General features: G+C 58.6%; 2 protein-coding genes across 2 annotated transcripts; both read left to right on the forward strand.

Moving 5' to 3' along the window:
* The first annotated feature begins 1,036 nt into the window (after nucleotides 1-1,036).
* On the forward strand, nucleotides 1,037-3,334 carry LOC127391769 (CMRF35-like molecule 7). The gene is made up of 4 exons (XM_051634877.1): nucleotides 1,037-1,447; nucleotides 1,864-2,196; nucleotides 2,650-2,725; nucleotides 2,954-3,334. The coding sequence occupies exons 1-4, from the start codon at nucleotides 1,414-1,416 to the stop codon at nucleotides 3,318-3,320; spliced, it is 810 nt and encodes a 269-aa protein (XP_051490837.1). The 5' UTR covers nucleotides 1,037-1,413; the 3' UTR covers nucleotides 3,321-3,334.
* Nucleotides 3,335-6,190: 2,856 nt separating this feature from the next.
* LOC127391944 (CMRF35-like molecule 6) lies at nucleotides 6,191-12,216 on the forward strand. The gene is made up of 7 exons (XM_051635230.1): nucleotides 6,191-6,269; nucleotides 7,882-8,220; nucleotides 9,231-9,387; nucleotides 10,192-10,298; nucleotides 10,826-10,878; nucleotides 11,487-11,624; nucleotides 11,901-12,216. Exons 1-7 carry the CDS (start codon nucleotides 6,191-6,193, stop codon nucleotides 12,024-12,026), a joined length of 999 nt encoding a protein of 332 aa, XP_051491190.1. The 3' UTR covers nucleotides 12,027-12,216.
* The last annotated feature ends 1,468 nt before the right edge of the window (nucleotides 12,217-13,684 follow it).

Genomic DNA, 13,684 nt, shown 5'->3' on the forward strand with positions numbered 1-13,684 from the left:
TGCTTGGGTGGATCGAGCAGCACGTCTCAGCTGGCAAGAAACCAGATCCCACATTCCCCTTTCCCACGCAGGCTGAGGAGTGGGATGTTTTCCTGGCTCAGCAGCAAAAGCATTGCTTCGGGTTCAGATAAACCCAATAAAGAAATTCTTCTGTGAGAAATTGGTCTGGAGTGGAAAGGGGTCAGTGTGGTGTGTCCACAGAGCCACTCTGCTGCTGCTGTCCCCTTTGGGGGTCCTTAGGGGCACCCCAGTACTTCTGGGGCTGCGTTAGGAGGGGCACTGGGAGTCAACTCTCAAAGCAAGGAAAACAGGAACAGCTGAGGAGGCAGCTGGAGCCCTGGCTGGTTGAGAAGGGCTCCGGCCTTTCCAGGAGGGTTTATCAGCAGGGTCTGCAATGTCCAGCCACTTCTTGAATTTAAATCTTGCTGCTATTTGCAGCAACTTGGCTCACCACCAGTCAGCTGGTTGGCTGGGAATAAATGGGTTCCTTGATGGCCGGATGAAAGCCCAGAACTTCCTCTTGCCATGGTGGGATCACAAGGAGGGCACAGGGGGAAGGAGCAGCCTCAGCCTCTAGCAGAGATGGGGGGTTGTGTTTTCGGCTCTTTCCAGGGGACATGAAGGAAGGAAACTGTTGCAAGGCAGTTGCCAGGGAAGATGCTTTGCTTTTTGTGTTTGGGTTTTTGAAACTTCTAGTGAAAACAATGTCAAGAGACAAACAGTGTTGTCACTCTAAACCCACCGCTGTGTCAAAAAAAAAGGAGGTTTGGGGTGGGGGGGGAGAAATGAGACACTTCCGCTTGAGAAAACAAACAAAAGCAGCCCAGCTCACACTGGCAGCTGGCTTGGGAGCAGTGGGCATGGCTGGTCCACCATCCCAGTCTTGTCATCATAGTGTGTCATCCCAGTCCTAGTTTGTCATCCCAGTCCATCAGAGCCGCAGCATCCTGGCAGTCCCAACCGGTCCATCCACAGGAGCTGACCTGCATTCGATCTGCCCTCGTCCCTCGACCCCCACTCTGGCCCAATTCTCCTGTAAGCCCCCCCCCAAAGCCCTCTGGGCTCTCTGCATGGGGAAGGGGCTGTGTTCCCCACTGGGATGAGCATCACAGCAGAGGAACCTACTACAGTTTGGCGGGTTTCTGGGAGCCAGCAGCTTTTTCAGTGAAAGAGGAGTCTCTCTCATGAGACACCCCCAGGGTGACTCACAGTTCCTTGGCAAAGGAGAGGAAGGAACTGACTTTAAAAGAGACATCCAGGGTCTGTGGGTAAGCACTGCCCAAGGAAGAGATGGGAGAAGAAGGTTTGGGAAACTCTTGGGACGCTGGACGTGCATGAACCTGGATCTATCTCACTGGATACTTTGTGAATGACCACGGGGAGAAGTCTGCGTCAGGAGTGAGCAGCTGGAGGATGAGGATTTTCCTGATCTGGACCCTTTTCTCAGGTGAGACCCAGGAGCACAGGCCAGGTGGTTCCCAATCCTGGGCTCTGGCAGAGCTGCGGAGAGGCTGGGACAAAGCCAGCTCAGGAAGCCCTCTGTGGTCAGGGCAAGAGCCCAGCTGGTACTGTCCTTTTCTGGTGGCCAGCAGACAGCTACAGGGGTGATCTCTGAGCTCTCTTTGTGTTGCTGTCACACAAGCCCTAGGAATGAGGCTTTTTGCCTGTTTGATAACATATTTGACTGGGGCTCTTTTTTGATGACCGGGGACGTGTCATCTCAGCACTGCTCCCCAGCACAGCAGGTGCGTGGCACGACCTCCCTCAGGACAGGGTGCCCCCGAGCACCCCAGGTTCAGATCCCTCTGGGTTCCCCGAGGTGATGCCATACTTGCTTACAGCACCTCTCCACGTCCCCCACAGGTGGCTGGGCAGTGACAGGCCCTGCACAGGTGACAGGCAGGCAGGGTGGGTCACTGGAGGTGTCCTGCAGCTACAAGCCACGCTACAAGCACAACCCCAAGTACTGGTGCCGCCAGGACTCCCTCTGGACTTGCCACCGCGTTGCCCAAACCAACGGCTCGGAGGTGACGGTGACACGGGGCAGGGTGTCCATTGGGGACAAACACGCAGCACACTCGTTCACGGTGGTGCTGAGCAACATGACACTGGAGGACACCGGCTGGTACTTCTGTGGAGTGGATAGGAGGCTGTGGTTCGACACGTGGCACACCACTGCGGTGATGGTCTCTCCAGGTAAAGTCGGGCTGGGAGCAAAGCAGGGGTGTGCAATGGAGTCTGTGACTTGAGTCACTTGGGTCACAGCACTGGGGGCAGGGACTCCCCAGCCAGGGGAACATGGGGGCTGTCAGAGCAGGAGCAAATTCCTGGCAGGCACTGAGAGCTGCTGGAGGCTGCCCTGGTGCAAATTTGGGTGGAGGAGGTTGTGTGGAGTTGCGTGCAGAGCTGGGCCTCTCCCTTGCTTCCCTTTAGGGTCTCTGCTTCTGCGAGCCCATCCTTTGTGGTCCCCAGTCCCTCCCATTTAAAGCCCCCTTTCCTTTCTCCTCCTCCCTGGTGCCCAGTGAATTGTCCGAGGAACCCCATCTACACAAACAAAGTCTTGGGGTAGGAAGCCCCCTGCAGAGGGGACAGGACAGGGTGCAGGGGACGGTGCTTGCACTTTCCTCTGACTCTGTGTTTCCTTCACAGCTGTTTCAACCACATCCGAGGGCAGCAACATGAGCCCGTTACCCACCAATGGCCACACTGGGAAGCCTCCAGTGCTGTGAGTCAGGGCTTGGGGTCCAGGCAAACCCCAAACACAATCCCCCCGGTCCAAGACAACTCTTCCCCTGTGTGCGTCCGCCAACCCTGGGTCCTCCTGGTTGCAGCAGCTTCAGGGAGCATCCCAGGGGCAAGCAGGGTGGCTAGCAGACATGCAAGTGCCCTCACCCTCATCCTTGTTGCCCAGACCTTACTCAAGCTCTAGCAACACCTCCTTTCTCCTGCCCAGGTCCCAGCTCGATGTCACCTACCTGCTGCTTCTGCTCGGTGTGAAAGTGGCCGTGGTGCTGGTCCTGGCATGTGGGGCTGCCTGTGTGAGGACCTGGGGCAGCAGCCACAACCAGGAAAACCTGCAGCTCCTGGAGGTGGCTGACAGCACCGGGACACTGGACTGTCCGTCTGCCCTGGAGACACAGAGTCACCCTTCTGTCCCCTTGCCCCCCATCCTGCCGGGGCTGCGACACCCATCACCGCCCCCCCGGGCTGGGAGCTGCTCAGCACCGAGTGCATCTTTCCTTGGGAAGCCTCGGCCCCTCCTGCCAGCCCCCATGCTGGAGAGGGGAGGGTTTGGGGCACAGAGAGCCTGTATCTGCTGAGCTGGGGCTGCCACCTGAAGATAATTTTGCAATAAAGCCTGAGTATCCTGCAAGTGCCTGACTGTCTGTCTGTCTGTCCATCCATCCACCTGTTCCCTCCTCCTGCTTTCAGCACCACCGGGGTGCTGGTGGCTGCTGATGCTGATGTGTGGGGCTGTGTAGGGACATGCTGTGGTGTGGCTGTGGGGCACATTAGATCACAGGGGGCCACACAGGTGCCAGTTCCACCACAGCCAAACCCTGGCACAAGGAGAGGAGCCCTCAGCCCTGCCAGCCCTGCTCAGTGCAACCAAATGCCTGTCTCCAGCTGAGCAAGAGCTGAGAAACCCTCTAATTCCACAGTTTTCTCCGCCTCTACAGCTACTTTCCACCCTCAGCCTGAGAGCAAAGCTCACATCACACCCAGCCGCACTGTGGGCTCCTTTTCTCATTGCTCCCATTGTTTTTCAGGTTCTGTGTCTGTCAAAACGCTGCCAAACCCCTGCTCCTTACATCTGCTTGTGTCCCACGGGGTGGAATGGCACTAGTAGCATGGCCACCTCCATCCCCCCTTGAGCTGTGCCACATCCAGCATTTCATGGCACAACCAGCTTTCCCCCAGAGAGCTCTGGAAGAGAATTGCTTCTCCTTGGCTCTGTTTAAGGAACCAAAATGCCTGAGGTGCCAGGAGCAGGCATGAACCAGGAACTTGCAGCCCACTCCAGCCCCACGTGGCAAAACCTCTGCTGCAGATGCAGCACTTTGGGAGTGGGAGGGAGTGAGCTGAGGAGCCTGGCCCTGTGCCCCCACTTTGTTCCTCCTGACACTCCACTGCCTGCTCCAGCCAGGAGCACCCTGGGAGCACAGGGCCTGGGGCTGTGCTGGACTCTCAACTTCTATGGGTTTGAAGGGCTTCATTTTCCCGGGCCTGGCAGGTGCCACCTCCTGGATGGACAAGCAGGAGCCAGGAAGCTCCAAGGAACTCCAGGGGAGTGGGTGAGACCTCCTGTCCCTGGAGTGTCCCATCTAGGACGACCTGTGGCACCATCTGGTGGGGACAACCCTGTTCCGGAGCCACCATGTGTGGAGGGGATAGAGGTGGCAGCTCCAAGGCAGAGCCATGGGGAACCTCAGGGCTACCAGGTTGTTCACTACAGGGGAAGGGACCCTGGAGCAGCTGCACAGGGAGACCTGGAAGCCCAGAGCTTGGCCTGGGTGATGCTCAAGGACCCTTCACCCACAGAGAATTGCTGTCAGGGACCAGGGTTCAGGGCTAGGCACAAGTCAGGGACAGGGACAGCTCAGTTTTGTCTCTACCAAGAAACACTCTCAGGACTGCTAAACTGGACCCAACCATTGGCAATAAATTTGTCTTTTCCTCCACCAGGGCCAGAGCTGTGATGGTACCAGTAGCAGGTCCATGTGTGAGGCTTTGGTCTGAGCTGGGGCCAGTGTGGGGCTGTAGGAGAAAGACCCTGTGACACCCAGCATGGGTCTGGTCCCTGCTTGTGTTTGTCCTGACTGTCCCTGCCTGTCCCCAAACTCTCCCTCACCTCTGGGAGCTTCATCTGAAGGGCTTGCCCAACCCAGAGCAGGCTTAGCAAGTCACCCATGAGTGGGAGGCTGGATACCGGGTCTGGTACATCCAGGGGACAAGGGATGGGGACAGAGGGGAGGCCAGGAGAGACCCAATCGGGGCACTGGGCATGAAGCTACTGACCTGCAGAAGGGCTGTACTGGGAACAGCCCTGGGTGACATGCTGAGGACAGCCTGGGGCTCCCTTCTGCACTTCCCAAGGGGGGGACAGGGTGCCATGCAGGAGCACTGTGCCACCCTCACTGCCCAGCCTGGGGCCACATCTGGGGCTGAGGCATCCTTTCAGAGGGGTGAGCCACCTCTTAAGAGGAAATCCCCTGCTGGGACAGTGAGACATGGAGATGTGGGACTGCACCCTGCCGTGGGAGATGTGCCAGGGGCAGAAAGGGAAAAACCTGGAGCAAAGGAAGGATCAGGGGCAAGAGCAGGGGAGCAGGGCTCAGGGGACAGTGCATGGCAGTGCTCTCAGTGATGGGGGGGGCAGGAAGCCAGCTGATACAGAGGAAACAAGGAACCTCATGCTCTTGCCAAACCTCCAGCAGCAACGAATTTAGCCTCCCGGGCAGAAGAGGAAGTAAAGCCTGAGAGACTCCACCATAAAGGAGTGTGAGGAGCAGGAGGCAGGGCCAGCCTACCCGTGCAGCTCCTGCTGTAGGCCTGGGGGCTGCTGCCCAGCACAGCTGAGGGGAGCCCTGGGGCTCCAGCCTCACACTGGGTGGCCACAGGGAGAGATGTCCATGAGTTGGCAGCACTCCCCCAGCTCCTGTGACCCCGTAGGCTGCTGGGTGGTGATGGAGACAGACACTGTGCTAGGAGTCCTGGGGAGTTCCCTCTGGGTGACCTGCACACACCAGATCGGCCAGGAGATGGAGATGAGATTCTGCTGCAAACCAGGAAAACCTTGTACTTGTGCTGCCTACGCTGCCAGCACCTCGAAGCTGCTGCTGAAACTGAGGTTTCTCAGAATCACTGCCTATGGTGTGGCAGACACCAATTCTCCATCCAGAATGGTCATGCATGGTGAATGATCACTGTCACCATGGAAGACCTGGTTGAGGGGGACATGGGCATCTACTGCAATGGGGTGCGAATGGCCAAAGCCATGCATGAAGAGAGTCATGGCACGGAGGTGGCCGTGTCCTCAGGTCAGGCCCTGCAAGTCCCTGCCCTGCACAGCCCCACTGACCTCGTCGGGGGGGCAGGTCGGGGCTGCAGGAAGAGGTAAGCGCGAAAGGGTGCGTGATTCAGAGAGGGTGGCCCCGGGGGCGGGCAGAGCCCCACCAAAAGGAACAGGATGCGGCTGGAGGTCGAGCCCCGCCGTCCCGGAGCGGCCATGCAGCTGCTGCCGCTGCTCGCCTGGGCTCTGCTGCCAGGTAAGGCCGGGCCGGGGACCCCGAGTCCCGGCGCGACTCCGGGGAGGCGGCCCCGAGGGGGGGAACGGTGACCGTGGTGGCGGTGGCGGTGGCAGCAGCAGCAGCAGCAGCACTCCCGCGGTTCCGTGTGTCTCCGCAGGCTGCTGGGCAGTGACGGGGCCGGACGAAGTGCGGGGATTCCTGCGGGGGTCCCTCAGAGTGACCTGTAGGTACCGGCCCGGCTGGGAGATGCAACCGAAATTCTGGTGTGTCCCGGGAACATTTTACACCTGTGATGAAGACATCGTCATCACCTCGAGGCAGCAGCCCGTGGTGCGGCAGGGCCGATTCTCCATCCGGGACAATCGTGAATCTCGAAAGATCACGGTGATCGTGCACAACCTGACCAAGGGGGACAATGGCATCTACCTCTGCGGGGTGCGAACGGGCAAAGCCTTGGTTGATCTGAGTCACCGTGTGGAGGTGATCGTGTCCCCAGGTCAGTCCCCGCACGTTCCCGCCTTGCACAGCACGACTGACCACGTCGGTGGGGCTGAGGCCGGGCTGCGGGAGGAGATGGCACCGCGGGCGGGGGCATGGACGGGGACAGGGACTGTCAGTGCCCGCAGGCACCTGCAGCCTCTGTGGTGTGGCCCCCTTGCACTTGCAGTGCCAACGAGCAGGCTGGGCACCTCTATCCTTCCGACCGCCCCCCTGCCTCTCAGCCTGCAACCGGGCACACCCTGGCGTGGTGAGAGCACTGGTGCGATGACCGTGTCCCCAGGTCAGTCCTTGCACGTCCCTTGCCCGCACAGCACCAGTGCCCACTCTCCCACACACCGTGACTGCCACGTCGAGGGGCCGGGACTGGGCTGCGGGAGGAGATGGCAGTGGGGGTGGGGGATGGAGAGGGACAGGGGCGGGTCGGTGCCCGCAGGCACCCGCTGCATCTGTGTCCCCTTCGCATTTGCAGTCCGGAACTCCCAGTTGCCCACGGCGGGTACGGACACTCCGGCGGGCAGCCTCGGCCCTTTCCGCTACTTCCCGGTGCTGGCGGGGCTGCAGGTGCTGGCACTGCTGGCCATGATCGGAGCCGTGCTCTGGGTCAGCCTGCGGGGCGGCTGAGGCCCCGACCAGGCCCCACAGCAGCGCCGGGACACCGAGCGCCGACGGCGCGGGCGAGGCCGGGGCGGCAGCCCCGGGGCCCCCTCGGGCCTTGCCGCTGCAATAAAACGTCTCCGCCACCGCTCCGCGTCTCCGTCTGTTCTCTCCGCCGGCTCCCGCGGCTGAGCTGCCCCAGGGCTCCCGGCGCTCCGCCCTGACGGGGCGGGCGGTTCATCGTGAGTGGCCCCGGAGGCGGGCAGAGCCCCACCGAAAGGAACAGGGTGCGGCTGGAGGTCGAGCCCCGCCGTCCCGGAGCGGCCATGCAGCTGCTGCCGCTGCTCGCCTGGGCTCTGCTGCCAGGTAAGGCCGGGCCGGGGACCCCGAGTCCCGGCGCGACTCCGGGGAGGCGGCCCCGAGGGGGGGAACGGTGACCGTGGTGGCGGTGGCGGTGGCAGCAGCAGCAGCAGCAGCAGCAGCAGCAGCAGCAGCAGCAGCAGCAGCACTCCCGCGGTTCCGTGTGTCTCCGCAGGCTGCTGGGCAGTGACGGGGCCGGACGAAGTGCGGGGATTCCTGCGGGGGTCCCTCAGAGTGACCTGTAAGTACCGGCCCGGCCGGGAGATGCAGCCGAAATTCTGGTGTGTCCCGGGAACACTTTTCACCTGTGATGAAGACATCGTCATTACCTCGAGGCAGCAGCCCGTGGTGCGGCAGGGCCGATTCTCCATCCGGGACAATCGTGAATCTCGAGAGATCACGGTGATCGTTCACAACCTGACCAAGGGGGACAGCGGCACCCACCTCTGCGGGGTGCGAACGGGCAAAGCCTCGGTTGATCTGAGTCACAGTGTGGAGGTGATCGTGTCCCCAGGTCTGTACTTGTGCGTCCCCCGGTCCAGCATTGCTGTGTAGCCTTGCCCAAGTACATATGGCAGAGGTGGGGACTGCAGGGAGGTGGGTGCCCAGGCCCCGTGGCACAGCCCCAGGGGTTGTCACCAGGGCTTAGCAGGCGGCTACCATAGCTGGTGCCACCTTCACCCATCCCCTGGGCCCAGGTCTCACCACAGCCACTTCCCTGGGTCAGCCACCCCCATTGCTGGGGTGCAGCACCCTGCTCTCCTTGCCCCATTTTCCCCACTCAGCAGATCCTGCTAGTGCTGTGTGTGCTCTCCTTGCCTGATTTTATAACAGCAGGGAGTCCCTCAGCCTCTCACCCAGTTCGGGTCAGGCACTTCATGGGGGCACCAGGCCCTTGGCTTAGGGAATGTCCCTCTCCATCCTGTTGCCAGGGACCAGCCCCTGTGGTGAGACAGTTTTATGGGACTGGCAGGTCCCAGACCCTCTCCTGCAGGGTGAACTGCTACATGCACATGTGTGTGCACATATTTTGGAGGGGGGGGCGGGACTAGGACTACAAAAAACCTCCTGGACAGGGGCAGGGGATTATAGTGAGGTGGGTGTTGGTCTCTTTTCCCTAGTGACTAGAGATAGGACAATGGGAAATGGGGTCAAGTTGTGCCAGGGGAGTTTCAGATTGGGTATTAGGAAAAATTTCTTCACAGAAAGAGTGGTGAGAGATTGGAACAGGCTGCCCAGGGAGGTGGTGGAGGCACTGTCTGTCGAGGTGTTCAAAAAATGGGTGGACATGGTGCTTCAGGAGATGGTTTAGTGGTTGGGGGTTGTAGTGCTGAGGGTTGGACTTGATGATCTTGAAGGTCTTTTCCAACCTTGATGATTCTGTGATTCTGTGACATGGCAGAGGGGCCCCAGCATCTCCTGGTGTGACAGTAAGTGGATCACTTCTGACTCGCTGCAAAACCTGCAGATTTTTCCTCCGCAGAGGCAGGGAGACTGACTGAGCCTCTCCTCTTTTTGTTACAGCTCCTCTTCCTTCTTCCCCAGCATCACCCTATGCCTCGACCACCAAGCATGCTCATCTCACTTCCTCTGTATCAGTTCCCACACAGATAACACCCCGAGGGAAAGCTGTGCAACCAGGACCAAATCATTCCTACCACGACGGCTCCAACCCTGCACGGCGAGTACCAGCTCTTGCCACAGCAGCCACCTCCCTCCATGAGGTCCCCCTCGTGCAGTTGGAGCCCTGCAGCCCTCCAGGCTCTTCACACCTCCCTTAAGGATTCATACCTTCTGCTTTTGCCTTTAGAGATCAACATGTCATCCTTTCAGACAGCCACTCCACATGGAAATTAATCCCAGCACCCCTGGTTGCTTGGCCCCAGCAAAGCCCTGCTTGTCCCCTGTCCTTACAGCTTAAGCAAGGTGCTAGTTACCACCATGGGAGAACTGGCTTCTAGCATCAGCACTGACCCAATTTCCTTCCTCAAAACTCAGAGAGACTGTTTGCTTGTGCAAAACCAAGTGCTGGGCTGGGTCTTGTTCTGCTTTGTAGTCACACACAGGCCCACAGAGATGGTTGAAAAAGCATGAAATTGGGATGGCAGAGCTTCCTCTCTCTTCTTCTGCTTCTTAGAAGTGATGCAGGAAATGCACAAAGCTGAGGCTTCCCATCATCGTGCCAAGTCGGCACACTGACCTTGCCTGGTTGCCCATTACAAGTAGTGGAACTAACTCAGAGCAAAATTAGGAATTGATCCTTAAAACAGTGAAGACACAGCAGATCCCAGAGCCGAGTGTCCCTTTGCTCCTGCAGTTTTCAGTGTGCTTTGCTCTGTGCCCAGCTTGCAGTCTGGCCACCCTCACACATGCTTCTCTTCCTCGCAAGGAGAGCCCCAGCCCCCACAGCTGTTCCATGCTGGTTCCTCCACAGTCTGCTTCTCAGGAGATGTGTGTGTGGGAACAGAATTTTTTTTTCTTGCAGCTTGAATGTGGTTGAGCACATCCTCATTCCAGGCATCGTGGTGGTTCTTCTTTTGCTTCTAATTGCTGTTGGAGTTCTGGTTATGCTGTCCAGGAAGAGGAAGAAGGGTAAGCAAAGCTGCCACTGCCACACACACTTTTTCTGCACCAGGTCTTCTGCTGCCTTTGGCTTTTTCCCTTGTATTTCTTCTTTCTCCCCCTTATTTCATTCCCTCCTTGATCCATCCAATTCCTGGGTCCCTCAGGGAGATTTCCACCAAGGTCTCCTTCCCCCAAGGGAGCAATGGGACTGTCCCACAGGTCTGATCCCTGTGGGGGTGGGGAACGGCAGCTCTTGGGATGGGTGCTGCCCACCAGGGCACCCACTGGAGTTTGGACATCATTGGCTTCTCCAGACACACTCAGTTGTCTTGGCCAGGCTTGCACGAGGCTTAATGCAAAGTTTAAGGCCAGTATGAAGGACAGGAAGGGATGGGAGGGGATAACACCAGTTTTATTTTAACTGCTCCAGTTTAGATGTTTGCTGGGGCAGCAGGTTCCTTTCCTTTTCACAGCGGGATTCACAGCATGGTATTTTAATACATTTTTTTCCCTCTGGCTTCACTCGTGTCTCACCATGTCTGTGCTTCATCCAGCCCTCTTGGGAGCAGCTATGGAGATGGACAGGACTCGCAGCACATCACAGGCAGTAAGGCAAACTGGGCAAGGTCTTGGGATGGTGCGCTTGGAGCTGGGAGGGGGGAACACTACACCCTGAGCTGAGCAAACAAGCTGCCAAGACCTTTTGCTTTCAGCCAGGTTTGTGGCCCTTTAGGCTGGGAGGATCCGTCGGGCTCCATTCCCCAATATAAAGACCCAACCAGGGATTTTGTGTGACTGGCAGGGCATTCCTGGGAAGGGAATTTAGAATTGAGCTGAGAGGTTTCTCCCCAACCCCCTCCAAGCAGGGGAGCTGCTTCTCTGAATGAAGCAGCTTTGGCAACCTGCAGCAAAGCATGTCTGAGGAGGCTGGGGGACAGCTGATCTTTGGCCACTACTTGAGAAGTGTTTTCTAATGTTTCCTGCCAGCTCTCGAGGAGGGGCCAGTGTCACTAAGCCCATTTCTCCTGTGCAGTGTTGATCCAGCCCCTAGATCAACAGGTTACATTTTCCCCCAGTGCTCCTGCAGCCATCTCAGCTCTCGGCTGGGAAAGGCAGCAGGATGAGAGGTGTTCCCACCCTCTGGCCTGCAGGCAGGGGGGGCGGGCAGGGGAGCAGCAGGGGGTGAAGGGCTCATCCCTCTCCTTCACATGCCAGGGAGCAGATGCCTTGAACTACTCGGTCATTAACCACAGCACCCGCACAGCGGGGAACCAGCTGTACAGCAACGCCGAGGCTCTCCGCAGCCTGAAAAACACCACGACCGAGTACATGGAGGTCAGGCACAGCTATCAGGTAGGGGAGGGCAAAGCAGCACCGAGCTGGAAGCTGGAGGTGGGTGGGCAGCAGCGTGGGCGGCAGGAGGGGTTGGGTGAATAGGGAGGGGGCTGCAAAGGGACGTGCCAAGCCAGTGGGTAATGTGGGTGCCCTCTTCAGTCTCCATGGCTGCTCCTGGGTGCTTAAGGCTGCCAAGAAAAAGGTTCTTGCAGATCTTGTTGCCCTGAAGCAACCCTGTGAAAGATGGTTTGGTTTTGTTGTTTTTGTTCGTTTTTTCCCCCCCTCTTTTCCTAGTGTTTGGAAGACGAAAAAGAGACTTTATATGCCAGAGTACAGAAGCCCCGGCCGGAGCAGAAGGAGATCTATGCCAATCTGCCATCAGCCAGAGAAGAGCCCTACAGCACAGGGCAGGGGGTGTGAACCAGCCCCCAGCTGCTCCAGCAGGGCCAGCAGGACACAGGCTGGTTTTCTGCTCCAGCAGGAAGGAGCTGCCTCCACAGCAGAGCTGCTGCTTTCACGGGCTTCGACATTTTCTTGAAAAAACCTCAAGAGAGGATGAGGTTGAGCAGGAGGTTTGGAGAGGGATGAGACTGAAATCACCCCTCTGCATTCGGAGACAAAACCCATCCAGCAGTGGTGCTGGGAATAAAACAAACTTCGCCTTGCATTGGGGTAGCACAAGCAGGGTGTGGAGGAGCCTGGTGATGGGAGGGGAGGGTGGGCTGGGGGTTGCAGGTGGGCTGCCTGGCTCCCTGAAGCCATCACCTGCCCTGCTCACCTTTCACCTGTGTTATTCACACAGGATGAAGTTCCCAAACCTGCCGGTTGCCTCAGACTGACTTTTTCCTCCTGCCAATGCCAGGCAGAGCTGGCAGCTCCTGGGTAGCAGGACAGTAAGAAACGTTCTATCCAAATGCTGGGAGGACCCAGCTCCACGTTAGGGTCTGGGAGCAAAGGAGATGACGAAGGTGCTCTCATCCCTGTGCAACTGCTGGGATGTGGCTCCCCTGAGCCCCTGCTCCCACAACCCCCAGGGATGTTAGCTCCTCCTTTTTTTCCCCCCCTGCCACCCCCAAGGACCCCCTGGCTGGGAGCACACGGGGCTGTATCCATGACCCTGCTCACCCTGATTTGTTGGCAGTTTATTTTCTGGCACTGACTAAATTGTTCTTCTGTGTAAATTATCACTCCTCTATCAGTGGCAGCAACTGAGGATCTGGTCGGATCTGTCGCTGTGTTTGGCTGTACTTGTACAGCAGTTTTTCACCTCCCTGAAGGGTTTTGTCACCCCGAAAGTGGGTCCAGCCCCTCGCTGGTGCCCGGGTGGGCTCTGTCAGGGTGGGAACCCCGATCTTTTAAGGGCAAGGACTCTGCTGCTGCAGCACAAAGCAACCCCAGACATTCTGTGATGCTGTGACATGCACACGTGCACACATGCACACATATCTGTGCCCACAGGCACACATGCAATACACACACATGCACACACACACTCCTGTGCACACATACACACACATGCATGCACACACACACCCCCCGGTACATACATGCACACACCACGCACACATGCACACGCACAGACATGTGCACACACACCCGCACACAAACATGTGCACACTCACATGCACACACACCCGTGCACACCCCTGCACACAGATACGCAGACATGTGCGCACACACAGTCATACACACACACAGACCCGCACACTCCCGCACACAGACGTGCACAGACACGTGCACACACCGTCACACGCACACCCGCACACCCCTACACACACACACCGCACTCCCGCACGCACCCCCGCACACAAACACACCGCACCCCCGCACACACACCGCACCCCCGCACACACACCCGCGCGCGCACACACACACCCACACACCGCACCCCGACACGCAGACGTGCACACACACCCGCACACCCAATACACACCCAGTCTCACACACACGCACCCCCGCACACACCCCCGCACACACACACACACCGCACCCCCGCACACACACCCGCGCACACACACACACCGCACCCCCGCACACACACCCGCGCACACACACACACACACCGCACCCCGACACGC

This window comes from Apus apus, chromosome 17, assembly GCF_020740795.1.
Source record: "Apus apus isolate bApuApu2 chromosome 17, bApuApu2.pri.cur, whole genome shotgun sequence".
Classification (NCBI taxonomy): domain Eukaryota; kingdom Metazoa; phylum Chordata; class Aves; order Apodiformes; family Apodidae; genus Apus; species Apus apus.

Bases quoted from the DNA above. Each gene is read 5' to 3' on its own strand.
- LOC127391944 (XM_051635230.1), top strand. From the start codon at position 6,191: ATGCGGCTGGAGGTCGAGCCCCGCCGTCCCGGAGCGGCCATGCAGCTG. The intron at 6,270-7,881 runs GTAAGGCCGGGC...GTGTCTCCGCAG, and splicing joins CGCCTGGGCTCTGCTGCCAG to GCTGCTGGGCAGTGACGGGG. The intron at 11,625-11,900 runs GTAGGGGAGGGC...CTCTTTTCCTAG, and splicing joins AGGTCAGGCACAGCTATCAG to TGTTTGGAAGACGAAAAAGA.
- LOC127391769 (XM_051634877.1), top strand. From the start codon at position 1,414: ATGAGGATTTTCCTGATCTGGACCCTTTTCTCAG. The intron at 2,197-2,649 runs GTAAAGTCGGGC...TTTCCTTCACAG, and splicing joins TGCGGTGATGGTCTCTCCAG to CTGTTTCAACCACATCCGAG. The intron at 2,726-2,953 runs GTGAGTCAGGGC...TCTCCTGCCCAG, and splicing joins ACTGGGAAGCCTCCAGTGCT to GTCCCAGCTCGATGTCACCT.